Source organism: Centruroides vittatus, unplaced genomic scaffold (genome assembly GCF_030686945.1).
Source record: "Centruroides vittatus isolate TY-2023 unplaced genomic scaffold, ASM3068694v2 contig_165, whole genome shotgun sequence".
NCBI lineage: Eukaryota > Metazoa > Arthropoda > Arachnida > Scorpiones > Buthidae > Centruroides > Centruroides vittatus.
Genome location: NW_027121000.1, coordinates 587,415 through 603,183, shown reverse-complemented (window position 1 = coordinate 603,183; position 15,769 = coordinate 587,415). Strand labels below are relative to the sequence as shown.

The following is a 15,769-nucleotide window of genomic DNA, read 5'->3' as shown; positions in this document are numbered from 1 at the left end:
TCAAGCGTAGCTCAAGAGCGAGAATATGTGGCGAGATATGGCGAGACGCGATAAAATCAAATTCTGTCAGATATGTGCGAGAATCAGAAATTCGCTCTCGCCAGCGATATTTCTCGCTTCTCGTCTGTGCGTGGTTTTCCTCTGCGAGAACTATATCGCTCGCTATTTTATATTTAAATTTTTCCTTCCGTTTATCACCATTCCGTTTTTTTTTTTCATTTTTAATTTTTGCATGGTGTGGTTTGATTTCACGTAATGTAAATGACCTAACATTGCCGGCTTGGAGAAGACGAAAACAAATCTGGGCAGTGGAAAAACTCCAAGAAGTTTTTAGAGGTGATCTGTCCCAGATATGTCGAATCTCACCCCTCACTTGAATTGTGGTGAATGTTGCCTGGCTGAATTCACTACGGGCCTAAAAAATGGTCCTCCTATTTGTTATCAACAGAATGGCCGAATGGCGGAGCGGTCAAATGTAAACTACCGTTCTGGGGGATATGGGATCAGTGGCGTAACGTGGGTGTCAGCCGCCCGGGGCGGAAAAATATTGTGCCCCCCTCTTAAATAAAATACGAGGAATCCCTACAAGTCAGTTACGAGTTATAATCTTGTGATCATATAAGTAAAGCAGGCCTTAATTAATGTAAGATTTTTTCCTACTGCACAAATATCAGTTTTGTTTCTGCTAAGTCGATGAATCCTAGAGTAAATAAGCTGTTCTAAAAGACATAAATGGAAAATAAGGACAACAATACAAATCTTAATAATTATTAATAATAATTATTTATTAATTTCATTCATCGTTCAATCTTAATCGTTAGACGTACACAGTGCGCACTGTGCGCCTGCATGTAATGTAATTTACTATATGATAAGTGCATTGAGGTTGTGGATTATAGTTTTAAATGATAATATTTATGTGCGGTCGCATAAAAAAATAACTATTGTATATATTTGATACGAATGATAAATCTTACTAATATTTCTTCCTTAGCTCTTTTTTGTGGATCGAATAGCACACACTGTGTACTTTAGGTAAACGTTTTAACTTTAATATAAGCAGAAGAAAGAAATACTAATATTATCCGGAATCGGGCAAGTAATTACTGCACAAATATAGGATTCCCACTACACATTTTGTGTTTAGTTGTACGTTGGAATATGCGCTGAAGTAGAGATTGTTTGCTACAGACATTATATGCATGTGCAATATATTCTGATAAGGTCACGTCTTCGATAATGACAACTGCCGTCTTCATGAAATGACATCCCTTGTATTAGTCGTTCGGTAACAATGAGGAAGTACAGAGCAAAACAAGTACTTCCGAGAGCATGCAATGAATTCTCAAAGATGATATTCACCAAAGACTAAAGCATGCATATACAAAAATTTTCACGTGTGTTTACATTGTCAGATGATCAGGCAAATGGATTAAACGAACAATGATGATGAATAGAAGCTATAGATATCGCAAATTAAGCGAGGAAATTGATGGCCGAAGCAGTTATGGTATAAGCCTCACCCGAAATTGAATCCGGGCGAACAAATTCCAGAATTTTTTGTAGACGATAAATTCCAAATAAGTTTTCCCGTCCCTCGTCACTCTGTTGTTCCAATTGTGAGCCTGACCGAACCCACGATGAGTTTGGAAAAAAGACCTTCATAATGCTTACAGAGTGAAGTCAAAAGAAAAAAATTTACCTTTTCATATTTTTTCTTTTTTTAGCTCTTTCCGCCATGTGGGCACTAATGGGACGTCTTTTTAGCAAGCCCGTTATGAGAGGTAGGCCCGACATATTCGGACGAACCACCCCAAAATATTTCTGGGCACCCCTCCGGATCCTCCAGAGCGGCAGCCTGCCACTTTGACCGCTCGGCCATCCGCCTGTCAAACCTTTTCGTATCTCAACACAAAACAGTAAACAAAAAATAAACTGTTTAATAATTAAAAATAAAAATAATTGAAAATAATATACGTTATATATTAATAAATAACAGAAAAAAAATAATAAATTCATATATTAAAATAGCAATAATTTTTATTGGTATATTTCGAAGCGCCTCGATGCGGCAAAAAAATTAACATTAGCAATTGTATTTACTTAATGGCGGTTATATCTTCACATGTGATTTTGTTTGAATAATCGAGGTAAAAAAGAAAAATGGATTTGTTGGGGAGTATTCTCAATTCGATGGACAAACCGCCGACAATTAAAAATGAACAGAAAGAATTATTAAAAAGTAAGATTTCGAATAATATCAAAGGATTATTTATTTACATGATACGACCTTCATTCATTCATTAATAAAGAGTATTTGTGTAAAATGGCCAATAATTATTATAATGTTTTTTAATTCAGTTTCCATGTTTTGAAGCAAATTAATGTTAGAGATGATTAATATTTATCAACATTATCCTATGGACAATTGCCTGGGGCCCCACCAGAGGGGGCCTCGTGCCAATCTCATTCACCTCAATAAATTCCCCCAAAGAAAAATGCCTGAAGTCAACACTACATGGGGCCTCCTAATTCAAGTTTGCTTGGGACCTATAATGCATCGCTGTCTGTGGTTCTGTTTGGTTACGGTAGAAGCGGAAGCTGAGCCGGGGAATTCTGGCTTCTCTTTCTACCACTAAGGGCCTCTAAATTTTCTATGTAAAGAAAACTTTAGTGCTCTTAATGGTTTCTACCTGTATAAATTATTGTTATTTTTACTAACAAAAAAATAAAATCTTTGTTTTTATTAAACCTCTGTACAAGTTCTCGACGACCTTGAATAGAAGTTATGGTAGTTTTAGGTAATGTACATACGGTATGTATATACATATATACACAAATTACACAAAAGTAACTTCTAACTTTGTTTGATTACATCACTTATTGTTTTTTATATTAAGAGAAAGTGAAGAGAAGTATTCACTTTTGTTATTTATCTCAGAAGGCATCGGTTAAACTGGGGATGGGCAACTTTTTTCTACGTAAGGGCTGCGTTTCAAAACTTTTGAACTGACGCGGGCCGCATACGAGAGAAAAGAGGAAAAAAATACCAGTAAATCACAATTATTTATTCGTATATAATTATAAATTAGCATAGGTATACTTAATTTAGCTTCTGAAACTGATGTAAATGTAATATATTGGAAATATTTGGTTAAATATTAGTCTGCTAGTTTTAAATTTGTTTTGATGTGTCTGTTAGCCGGTTTCTTGCTTTAATTTTTACTAAATTTGTTGCGGAAAACTATTCACATACATAACTTGTAGAAAATAATGTTTGAACTTTTGCTGCATACTTCCTTGAGCTGGGAAATTGATATATTTATTCATATTTTATGCGACGCAGGCCGCAAAAATTATTGATGCAAGCTGCGGGTTGCCCATCCCTGAGTTAAACTAAAATTGTTTGTTTCTGTAATAATTATATAAATATATTTTTTGCCAAATTACACTGTGGATGATAGAAAACCATTAATGGATCATATTTGATTCAAGTTTATTATAAATTTTTTTGGTTGATACTTGAGTAGTTTCATAATATATATTCAGTTTATCAGATATTAGCAGAGAGTATAACTTAATAAAAAGAGATTTGATTGACCATTGTGTAAAAAATATGAATAGAAATTATGGATAGGTTTAATGATGATGTCAAAACTTAAGGGTGAAAACAAAGCTAACATGCAAATGCAAATGTACTAGTAGTGAGCACATTATCTTGAAAAAATGCAGAAAAGTCGTTCGGTGAATTATCATAATCATAATGTGGCAAAAATTATAAATTCAAGTTTTCATATATTTCTTAGTAAAGAAGAAAGGAAAAAATAAATGGATAAATGAGAAAGGAATTAAAGATGGTTTACAGTGATTGCCCACAAAATATACATAGACTTATTTGTATAACAAACATTTTATTTCAGGTGATTTAAGCTGTAGTAATAATTAGTATCAACATTAGAAATGATTATTTTTCTAGATTTGTTTGTAAAGATAACAATTAAGAATTTACCTGCACATTAATGTCTGTCATTTGATAGAAATTAATATGGAAATAAAATTTTTCAAAAGAATCTAGATCCTATTATATATTTTGTTTCTTTACTATAAGCATCTCTGTTCACTGTAAAAATCACTGATAAAATATTTGACTCATAAAGCTTGATTTATGTTACTGAATTTAAATTTGGTTAATGTTACCTTAGGTAGCCAAGATGGCAGCTTGTCTCTAATTCCAGCAAGGAAACAGTGGGGACGCACGTTCTAACCCAATCTAACCTAACCTATTTTAATAAATTACTCCTATTCTAATAATTTGGTTGGCAATAATTATGGTAATTTATTAGAATAGGTTAGGTTAGGTTAGAACGTGCGTCCCCACTGTTTCAGAGACACGCCGCCATGTTCGCTACCATAGGTAACATTACCCAGTTAGGTTAGGTTAGGTTAGAACGTGCATCCCACTGTTTCCTTGCTGGAATTAGAGACGAGCCTCCATCTTGGCTACCTAAGGTAACATTAACCTTAAATTTTAATCAACTAGGTAACACGTCTCAACTCACTTTTCAACATTTTTTAAGAAAATGTGCTCACTGCTGCTATATTTGCATTCACAAGATAGCTTTGATCTTACTGTTATATCTGGATACTTTAAGATTTGACATCATTATTAAACCTATCTGTAGAATAAGAAGTTAATATTTACTTTCTTATATTATATATTTATATATGAAAAATATATATTCTTTTATTCAATATTTATTTTTATAAAAAATGATATGATAACTTTACATAGGCCTATATATATTTAATAAAATTTATTAGTTAGCAATTTATAATTATAGTATTGTATTTTTATCTTTTTTAAAAAATAAAATAAGATCAGATCAAGATAGCAGTGTAAATATAATGTAGGATTAATGTGCAAGTTAGCAGTTTTATATGAATACAAAAGTGAGAAGTGATAAATTAAGATATAAGCATTGATACAACGTTGAAACATTTTCATGATGATTTTTTGCTATTTAACAAGACATGTAACAGCTTTATTTTACATAAAAGAATGAAATCTCAAGTTCAAACTGTCTTGAGATACTATAAGATGGTTTTAACTGATAAGAAATAGTATAAATTTTCTAATAAACAGATTTGTCATGCTATCAACTAATGTGATACAAAATAATAATAAGATATAATTAACTAACAGAAAAAAAAGTCAACATATAATTTACCTATTACTTATATTTGAAATAAATAACATTGATTAACAAGTGTCGATTATCTTCCGTTTCGTCTCTATTAGAATTATTATGTTGGGTTAAGTGAGAGATATTCGGTTAACACCAGTGGCTGTGTACTATGCCGGACCAAAGTCAAGGCATAGTAACCAAAACAGAAATTAAAGAAGTGTATCAGTGTGTGTGTCTGTATTCAGGAATTTTCTCACAATATGACATGTATTCAATATAGTGGCCTTCTGTAGTGTGATGTATATGTTTCTATTCAATTGTAATGTGCCCAGGCTTTTGTGTAGTGTGTGTGGTATGACATGTAGAGGAGAGAACAACAGGTACAATAAGCACCCTATCCATCCTCCACAGATGCCTTATTTCCTGGGCAAGTTCTGTGTACTTGCTAATTTTTTCAGCACATGCGTTTTGTATATTGTGAGTGTTTGGAATGGATATGTCTATAATGTATGTGATTTTATTGTGTTTGTCAATGAGTGTGATGTCTGGTCTGTTGTGGTAAATTGTTTTATCTGTGATTATGGCTCTGTCGTAGTACATTTTGTGCGTGTTGTTTTCCAATACTGTCTGTGGAATGTATTTGTAGTATGGTTTGTGGATGTCTACTAATTTGTGTTTCTTTACAAGCTCTTGGTGTATTATATTTGCTACTTGATTATGTCTGTGTAGATAATCTGTCTGTGACAAGAGCTTGCAACCAGAAGTGATGTGTTGTATAGTTTCTGGCATGACATGACATTTTCTGCATGTGTCACTTGTGAGTGTTGTATCTTTGAGTATGTGTTTTCTGTAGTTTTTAGTATTTATGACCTGATCCTGTATGGCGATCATGAATCCTTCCGTCTCCCCAAAGAGGCATCCCCGTGCTAACCAGCTGTTTGACGCAGTTTTGTCAACAAAATCCTGGGCCAGATCATAAGGATGCCTGCCATGGAGTGCCTTTCGAGCCCACGATTGCTTAATGGTGTCTGTGCTTTTTATATGTTGCGTTGTGTCCATATGATGTGAGTGTAAGTTTAATGGTGTGTTATTTGAGTCTGCTAGAGTTACTGCTTTATGTAATTGTGATGTTTCTTGTTTTTTGTAGAAAAACTCTCGCAGTGACTGTATTTGTTTGTAGTGAAGGTTAACTATGTCAATCAGGCCACGTCCGCCATCTTTACGTGGAAGGGTTAATCTTTCTGTGGCGGATTTAGGATGATGTTGTTTATGCTTAGTAAGTGTAGTTCTTGTTTTCCTTTGGAGTTGCTCGAGATCTGTGCGAGTCCAATGTATAACTCCAAAAGAATATGTAAGTACTGGAATGACACATGTGTTTATTGCTTTGACTGTATGTTTTGCATTTAACTGTGTTCTGAGAATAGCATTTAACCTACTTTGGTATTCTTTAATTAATCTTTGCTTTATTTGTGTATGTTCTGTTAGTTTGGCCTGTTGGAATCCTAAATACTCGTAGAACTCACCCTCTTCCATGGATTCAATAACGTCGCCATTTCCAAGCGCAAAATCTTCTTTCTTCAGGATTCCTTTTTCTATGTGAAGTGTTTTTCATTTATCTAGGCCAAATTCCATTTGTATGTCCTTGGTGTATTAATGTGTGATTTGTAGGAGTTGACAAAGTTGTTTTTGTGTGAATGCATAAAGTTTTATGTCATCCATGTACATGAGATGTGACAGTGTAAACTGTGTTGTTTTTTCATGTCTGATATTGTAACCATATTGCGTGTTGTTTAACATGTTGGATAATGGGTTCAAGGCTAGGCAGAACCAGAGAGGACTCAAGGAATCTCCTTGAAAAATTCCTCGCCTAATAAAAATTTGGTTTGTTTGTATGGAAGTGTTATGAACCCTGAGATGTAGTGTTGTTCTCCAGTGCTGCATGGTGTTTTGGAAGAATGTAATGAGTGATGGATGTATTTTGTACATGTGTAGAATATGTAGCAGCCAACTGTGTGGAACACTGTCGAATGCTTTTCTGTAGTCTATATATGCCATGTGTATGTTTCTGTGTTGTTTGTGTGCTTGCCGTAGAATGACTGAATCTATGAGTAACTGTTCTTTGCAACCCCTGTGATTTCTACGGCAACCTTTTTGTTGTTCCGTGAGAATGTCGTGTTTTTCAATATGTTTGTATATTTTGTTTGCGATACAGGATGTCAATAATTTGTAGAGTGTTGGAAGACATGTAATTGGTCTGTATTGTGTGGGGTCTGTGGTATTGTTGTTTTTGGTTTCATGTAGGTGATGCCCTGAGTAAGAAAATTTGGCATGTCTTGTGGATTGATGATGATGTGTGTTAGGTGTTTAGCTAGTTCCTGGTGCAGTGATGTAAACTTTTTGTACCAGAAATTGTGAATGTTGTCTACACCAGGTGTCTTCCAGTTGTGTGTTCTGTTAACAGTGTATTGGAAATCATGTATGTTTATTTCAGCACAGGGCATAGTTGGTATGTTGTGCAAGTTTCTGTTCTCCTCCTCGATCCAGCCTGCATCAGCATTGTGCGTGACAGCACTGGACCAAAGAGAAGACCAATAAGTTGTGAGTTCTTCTTCTGTTGGTGTGCCACTGTGCTGTGTATCAGTGTTTGCTTTGTTATTAATTTGTCTGTAAAAGAGTTTTTCATTGTTTGTAAATAATTTATTTTGTTGTTTTCGTAGTGTACATGTTTTGTATCGTTTGAGTCTACGTGCTTTGGCAGCAAGTTTTTGTTTTAATATATCAATGTATTCTGTAATGCGTGTGTTGTGATGTTCATGTTTTGTGTGTGTTTTTATTTTCTTGAAAATGTTTTTGAGCTGTTTCCTTAATTTGGGTGTGATGTTGTTTTTAGTGTATTGTGTCAGCCTGCATAATTGCTGTCTAATGTCATTTATTTGTGTTTCTATTCTTCTCTGCCAGGCAGGCTTGTGATAGAATTGTGTTTTCTCTGTATTTGTCTGTGATTGAACTTTCAGTCCATGGTGTGTCACCACTGTGACTGCCCCAGCATAAACTAATGTATGAATGTCTGCGAGTGTAGAAATTGAATGAATGTAGTGTGGTAGTAAGTGAGTGTTTACATAATTTAGTGTTTTTCCAACTTCCTTTGATGTGTTGATTTTTGGTATTCGTGGTCGTTGTGTGGGATCTGTGCCTGTATATTTAGTGAGTGTTTCCTGAAATATAAGTGAGAGCGTATTAACTAAATCCATGTCTATGTTATCAGTGATTGACGAGGAAGTGTCTGTAGTATCATTAGTGGTAATTGTTGTATGTGTGTTATTATCAATGCTTGTTGCTGGATTATCCTGACAAGTTACATAATCTTCATTAATGTTAGATGTTTCTGTCTGTTGATGTATTTGATCAGCAACCTGTTGTTTGATAAGTTCAAGTGTTGTTTGTGGAATAAGGTTGTTGTGTATAATTGTTCTTTTTTGATCAACAACCCTTTGTTCGGTGACAGTGAGATGAGGATACTGTTGTGTGAATCTATGGTGTAGTTGTTGTCTGTATGCTGTCATGTTTGTTTCGAGTTTTGTGATTGTGTAGTAAGTACGGATGATAAACTCGTTCATTTCTACTGTCCATTTCATCCGTTGGCGTGGTTTTCCAGCCTTTGTGGTCTGCGGATGCATTGCCACAGAAACACCAAGGCTGGGTTGGTTCCTCACATCTGTTGAGGGCATTGCAGTAGCCATGCTTGTGCCGGTGCTGCTTTCGCCACCAGTAACCAAGGGAGACTGTGGCCTATTTTTCGAACGTGAGCCTCTGCCTAACCCACGAACGCGGACCTTGTTAACCCGGGCGACGTCCGAGCTGGTATCACATTTAGATCTAGTTATTACTATAATAAATATCTCCACAGAATGTGGGTGTGGTCACTCTTAGCTTCATTTCTCCCCATAGACCTTACTGGCATGGGTGTCCCTACCAGGAGCTTGTGCTCCAGCCTGCATTGCCCTATGGATCAGTAAAATTACTGGGCTCTCCCACCACGACCAGGTGGTGACCACGGGAGAGTTAGAATTATTATTATTATTATTATTATTATTATTATTATAATTTAATTATTATTATATTATCAAATATCATACATTTGAATTATATAAAATAGATAAATAATCTTTGTTCTCTTAGGAAATACAGCGAATTAGGAGACAATAGCTACAATGATTTCTATCAAAGCCAATTAGTATTTCATAAATATTTCTAAGAACATAAAAATTTATGTTTTCTAATTGGATAAAGCATAATTACTTTGAATATATTAAATTAAATTTAGTCAACATTCATATTTGAGACAAAATTTTATTGTAATCAGAAGCTATAAGGTTTTTAGGCTATCTATATGAACAAAAACAAAATTTCATTGGTTATTGCTCCCCAAAACTTACTTGTTGCATTGTTAAATGATTTGCAAAAATATTGATCTAATTTTATCTAAATTATTGCATAATCTTATTTATTAAAAATTCTTTTTTAAATTGGCACAAAAATTGATATTTTTGTAAATATATAATATATTTCTTGCATTGTTCTGACTTTTGTATTTAGTTATTGAAAATATAATTCATGTATGAAAATATTCTCTCCATTGGTTGGATTTTTTAAAAATAATTTTACGTGGATATTTTGCATGATTTTTGAAAATAATGAATAATAAATACATAACATGATTCTTTATATTAAGCATAGATAACTTGTGGCCTTTTATGTTGCATGTGTATTTACGAGATGATTAAGCTTATTTAAATCATAAGTAATTTACTTGTGTGTGTCAAAAGTGAACAAAAGTTATAAAGTTATAACAATAAATTTGAAGGTTAGTTATCCATAGGATTTGCATTTCCTTTACAAAGTAGTAGACTTGGCAATGTGTGTGAACTGCCAACTGTAGTTAGTAAGTTTACTTAACTGAATGAGACAGCTAAGATTTTTTCAAATATTTAAAGCTGGCCAAAAATTTTTAACCTCAAAGTTCTCGCTGAAGTTAAGTAATTACAAATATTTAAAAAAAATTTTCATCTATAATTTTATTACTTACTTTACAATCTTATATAGAATTTATGTAAAATCTAATAGTTTTAGCATTTTGGTCTTATCCCATATCAAAACAATGTCATATTTAAAAAAGGAAATGGCAATGATTCTGTCTTAATGGTGATATAGAAATAAATTCATGCTAGTATACAAATTCAAGTATGGTACATAAAAAGATATACATAGCCAAGTATTTGATAGAATAAAAGAAATTGTAGCTTGATACATCTATCAAAAATTTTGCAGTTAACAACAATACACAACCTGAATTTTACAGTAGACAAAATTCTTTTGATTTAGGCTAAATTGAGTGTGCTGATTTTAAATCTGGATTCAGATTTTTTTCATTTTTTCCAGATTTTAGATTTCTTACATTTTTTTATGCTGAAGAAAATGCTCTTTTTAAAAATGTTCAAGCATTTAAAAAAATATTTATTCTTATTATAGGCTAATGTACTGTATACTATTGGAAAACCACATCTTTAAATTAACTAATGTAAAAAATATGATGGATGTATTATTAATTATTTTGAAGTTATGGCCAAAAGAAACATCATTTATCAAATAAGTCAAACTGAATAGTACCATCTGTTGTAGGTGACTACAAATGCTGACATATGCACTGACTAACTTCTATTTTTGGTATCTTGAACATACATTCAATTCTGGTATTGAATACATTCTTTCAAATTAAAGTTTGTAATCTGAAATCTTCAGTTGATTTTACTTCCTAGTGTGTTTCCTGTTTTCTGCATACAGTTGGCATGCTTTCAATTTATCGAGAATAAATGAAGTTGTGCCAATCATCCGAACAGCTTTTTGTATATTTGTGGACATTATACATTATACGTGTTCTTTGCAAGCAGTGTAAGAAACTTATGAAAAGAGCAAAGACATTCACAAAAATTATTTTTGAAGGTAGAAGATCAAGATATTTTTTATTTTTTTGAAATACATGTTTTAATGTGTTGTGGTGGTATAATGAAGAGAAAAGATCATTGTTTGTTGTGTTTATAGATTGGCATAAACTTATCATTACTTTGATTGCTGGTTTTGAATGAATACCGTCCATAACCAAAAATCCAAATGAGGAATTTTTTCTTTTTAAAGTTTAAATTACAGAAACAGTATGAATATACAAGTTAGTTCCTGACCAAATTTTTGTCTTGAGATTTTCTGTTAAGAATACATCATTGTTCATTTCTTAGATATTAAGACAAAGTAATTATTGATCATTTACAGAATTTTTAGGTGTCTTTTCACATATGAAATACCTAGTGATTTTAGTTTATTATTTTAGTGATTTGATTTAGTATAATAATTTATTTACTGTTTATTTAATTTCATCTTTTAGTTTTTGACAGTTTATTTAGTTTAGTTTTTTAGTTTTGACATATTTTAACGTAAAATGTCTAGTCTAATAAAATGGAATTTTGAAATACACTTGATTTTTCTTATTTTATTGTTTTTCATCTAATTGAAGAATAATTTTAATTACAAAAAATTATATATGCTTGATATGTAGTATATTATTGTGCAATAGAAGTTTTCCTACTTATGGACTGTGCCAAAAAATTAAGACATTCAAAAAACATTCAGTTTTGATACTCAAAAAGTTGAACTTATGATATTTGAAGTATGAATAATAGCCTTTTTTTTTAGAAATTATTTAACAAAACTTGTTATAAAAGCAGCAACTAACATCTTTAATGCAGTTAAAATGAACAAAATTTATTATATGAATGAACGTTTTCAATTGTTTTTAACATCCATCTTCAGGTTATGGAATGTTGCATGAAATCGGCACTATGATTACATTGGAGCTACCCACAGACCATTAAATATTAGACTAAAGGAACATCACTACATGGTTCAAAAGGGTTTGTACACAACAGTTCTTTCAGCCTTTGATGCATCCAAACGGATTTTAATAATGCATGTCTGTACATAGCACATCTCTTCCTGCACAACTCAAGTATCTTGAAAACCTTGAAATTTACAATGCAACTAAGAAAGGTTTTGCAGTTAATTTTTCGGAGACATCTACAGTATCTTATGCATGGAAGGCTATTCATGATAATTTATAATCTTATTTATATTTTTAGTTATTTTTATTTTGAGTTTATAGTATATAGTTATATTTATACTCTTTATATTTGTAATTTTATTTTTACTTTATTTAACCTCTGTTATATGTATTTTATTTTGATTTCATTTTATTTTTCATCAACTTTTTTTTATAAATGTGACCTTTAGCATGTGTTTAATGAGTTCTATTGTATTTAAATTTTGTTTTTTGAATTTATTCTGTAACATTCCATAACCTGAAGATGGCTGTTAAAAACAGTTGAAAATGTTTGTTCTTATAATAAATTTTGTTCATTTCAACTGAATTACAGGTGTTAGTTGCTGCTTTTACTGTAATCTCATTCAGTTTTGCAATATCTTTTAAGAAAAGTTGTTTGCTTTGAAAGAGTTGAAGATGTACAAATTATCATTAAAATGTTTTCGAGAAGACAATCAATATAGTAAGAACAATTAGAGAAGGTGGTTACTTTGAAAACCAAATAAACATATTTATTGTTATTATTGCAATGATAAATAATCAAATTATGGAAACAAAACAATTTACTAAATCTTATACATAAATAAAATTAAATTAAATAAGAAACAAAAATTTGGTAGAATTCATGTTTGAATCTCAATGTTTTGAGACACTCTGAACCCCCAAAACTTCAAAAAACTGATAACCGGGATATGTATGTGTTAGCATCTAAGATTAATTTTATTAATGTAAACATTTTTACAAAATTTTTTAATCTTCATGATTCAATTATTATTTGTAACCATTGAAGTGGATTTGTTTTTCTACATTTCTGAACTAACTACATTTCTAATAGTTCATATAAAATCTTAAAAATAAAAATTGCTCAAAATGTAGGATTCAAATGTCTATATCAGTGATTCTCAACCTTTTTTTCGTCATGGTACACTTTAATAATTTAAAAATTTGGTGGAACGCACGGTTACTTTGGTAAGTACTGCAGCACAAACGGTGACATTGTAACAGTAATTTTTAAATGCAGTTGGTTATTTAGGTCACGTTTTCTAAACGCCTTGGTAACTACTGGCAGTTACCGGTAACAATTTCCAAACACACCCTTGGTAGATAGAACTAATTGAACCACTTGTCTGACGTTGCTTATGTATGGGTATTTGCAGTGGCAGCACACTAAAGTGCCACGGCACGGTAGTTGAGAATCACTGGTCTATATCTTAAATGCTGTTAAAGCAATATTTCTTGTTGTTTATCGTAATGTATTAGAAAAAATGTTTATTCCATTTATATTTATCAATCATTTGACCCTTTTTTTTCAAAGAAATTGTATGTGATTTTTTAATCAAATTTAATCAACACATTATAAACTTGCATAAAAAAAATTATCATCTTATACACTATATATATATATATATTAAATGTAAAATGATTGTCAAGCATTTTCTCCTAAATAAACAACTTCATGACTTTATCTGTTTACCTTAAGTTTACATTTTATTATATTTGATGCATTTTCTGATAAATTCCATATTATAAGTTCTTGATATAAATTTATTAGAAAAAAACTAAAAAGTATAAATTGATTATGAAATTCAGTAAAAACAGCTTTTGACTAATTTTATTTCAAATAGTAATTCTGTACAAGTAATCCAATAATTATTAAAACAGATCATCAGGTCTTATTCGGCTACATAATGACTAATAAATTATTTAAAAATTAAGTAATTTGGCTAGTGGTGGTAAGTTAAGCTGTTATTTATTGTTAAATTAAATAATTTTAAATAAATAAATTTAATTTAGAATATTATAGAAGAAAAGATCAATTTGAATCAGGACTTCAGCAAGAAGAAAAATTCAACACTGAGAGGGTTCAAGTTCCACTGTGGGCACCTTTTGTATACAGAATCGTTCCAATTTATGGAGACATACTTTGAGAATAGATTACTGGTAGGACAAAGAACAGAAATGGTCCTATCAACATAGGTTCAAAAATTGTGAGCATTAAGCTGCACACAGGATATAACATTTGCACAACAGCATGGTATCTAATTCAGAATCACAGTACATGATTGAGGTTTCCTTCACAAGCCTCAGTGCAAACTGTCACATGTATTATGAACTGACACACCTTTTTGAATGTTCCTGCTTATATCTGAACAGCATTACATGTTGCTCCAATATCCATTGCAAATTGGTTCAGTACACAACACTTTTTGGATGTCCCACAAGCAAACATCAAGTGGATTGAGGTCTGGCAAGCCTCTCAAAAAAAAATTTCTATTTATTTGTTTTTGGATGTTGATATATTGAGACACTTCCATTGTGGCACAAAGTTAAGAGTGGTGACTCTTGGATTTGAAAAAAAAGAATAACCTGTTAATTTAATTACATATAAAAAGCATTTTAAAATTAATAGGATGTTAATTTTCATATAGGACATAGACCAGAAATTCTGTTTCTTAAATCAAGGTTTTATTGTAATACTTTTTATTTAAAAAATAATGTTTAAATGTAATGTATAAAAATAAGTATTGATCATGTAGTAATTCTTTCATTTTTTATTATACATTAGAAAAATCTTAATTAAATCACTAGTTATTAAATGTTATTACATTTAATGTTTCAAGAAACTGTAATTAAAATTTAAAATTTTTAACTATTTTATTCATTATTTTACTTGTATTCATTATCTTATTTTTTATCATTTATAGAGCAAAAAGAACAGATGATTAAAAGACAGGCTGCAGATAAAGCAAATTTGAAGCGATTTCGAGAACAAGTAAGCATATTGCGAAAACAAACTGCCAGATTATCTATCATGCTATAATAAGACTAACAACAATTTAGAAAGAAATCACTTTGGGTAGAGGTAGGCGATTAAGTCGCCATCTCTTGGTAAATTTAATAATTAGAATTAAATCAAATTATTAAAATTTTAATTCAGAAAATTTTCACATTATTAATTAATCAAGTTTTTTTTAAAGTTTTGAATATTTGTGTTATAAAATTTAAAATATTTACCAATATTTAATATTTAAAAATACATTTTATTTAATTCTTTAGATTGAAAAAAGAATAACAGAATTCATAAAAGATTCCAGCATGCAGAAATTTAAATTTGAGCCTATGGATAAAGTCAGTCGTTCCATAGTGTAAGAATAAATTAATTGTTTTTACATAAACTTAATAAGAATTATGATTTATTTTTCCATATGGTAAACTTTAAATTAAGCTTTTTGTTATAAACCTAATTAATTTTAGAAAAGAATGTTTATTACACTGATACATACACATTTTAAATTTTAATATGCTTGAGTCTTACTTGTTATACTAAAACATTATCACTCTGAAATTATAAATCAGTTGGTTATAAGTTATTTCATTGTGATATCATTGTCAAAATATGCTTGCTTCTAAACTTCAAAAATAAAGCTAACACAAT

The 15,769-nt window shown here is 31.1% G+C and overlaps 1 protein-coding gene across 1 annotated transcript in view; it reads left to right on the top strand.

Annotated features, from left to right (window-relative positions):
* The first annotated feature begins 2,079 nt into the window (after positions 1 to 2,079).
* The window catches only part of LOC136968864 (sperm-associated antigen 7 homolog), a 32,947-nt gene continuing 19,257 nt past the window's right edge, over positions 2,080 to 15,769 (top strand). Inside the window, exons 1-3 of the mRNA XM_067262915.1 lie at positions 2,080 to 2,242; positions 15,039 to 15,106; positions 15,391 to 15,479. Of these exons, the coding sequence (XP_067119016.1) occupies positions 2,164 to 2,242; positions 15,039 to 15,106; positions 15,391 to 15,479 (236 nt within the window). The 5' untranslated portion in view covers positions 2,080 to 2,163. The remainder of the gene's footprint in view (positions 2,243 to 15,038; positions 15,107 to 15,390; positions 15,480 to 15,769) is intronic.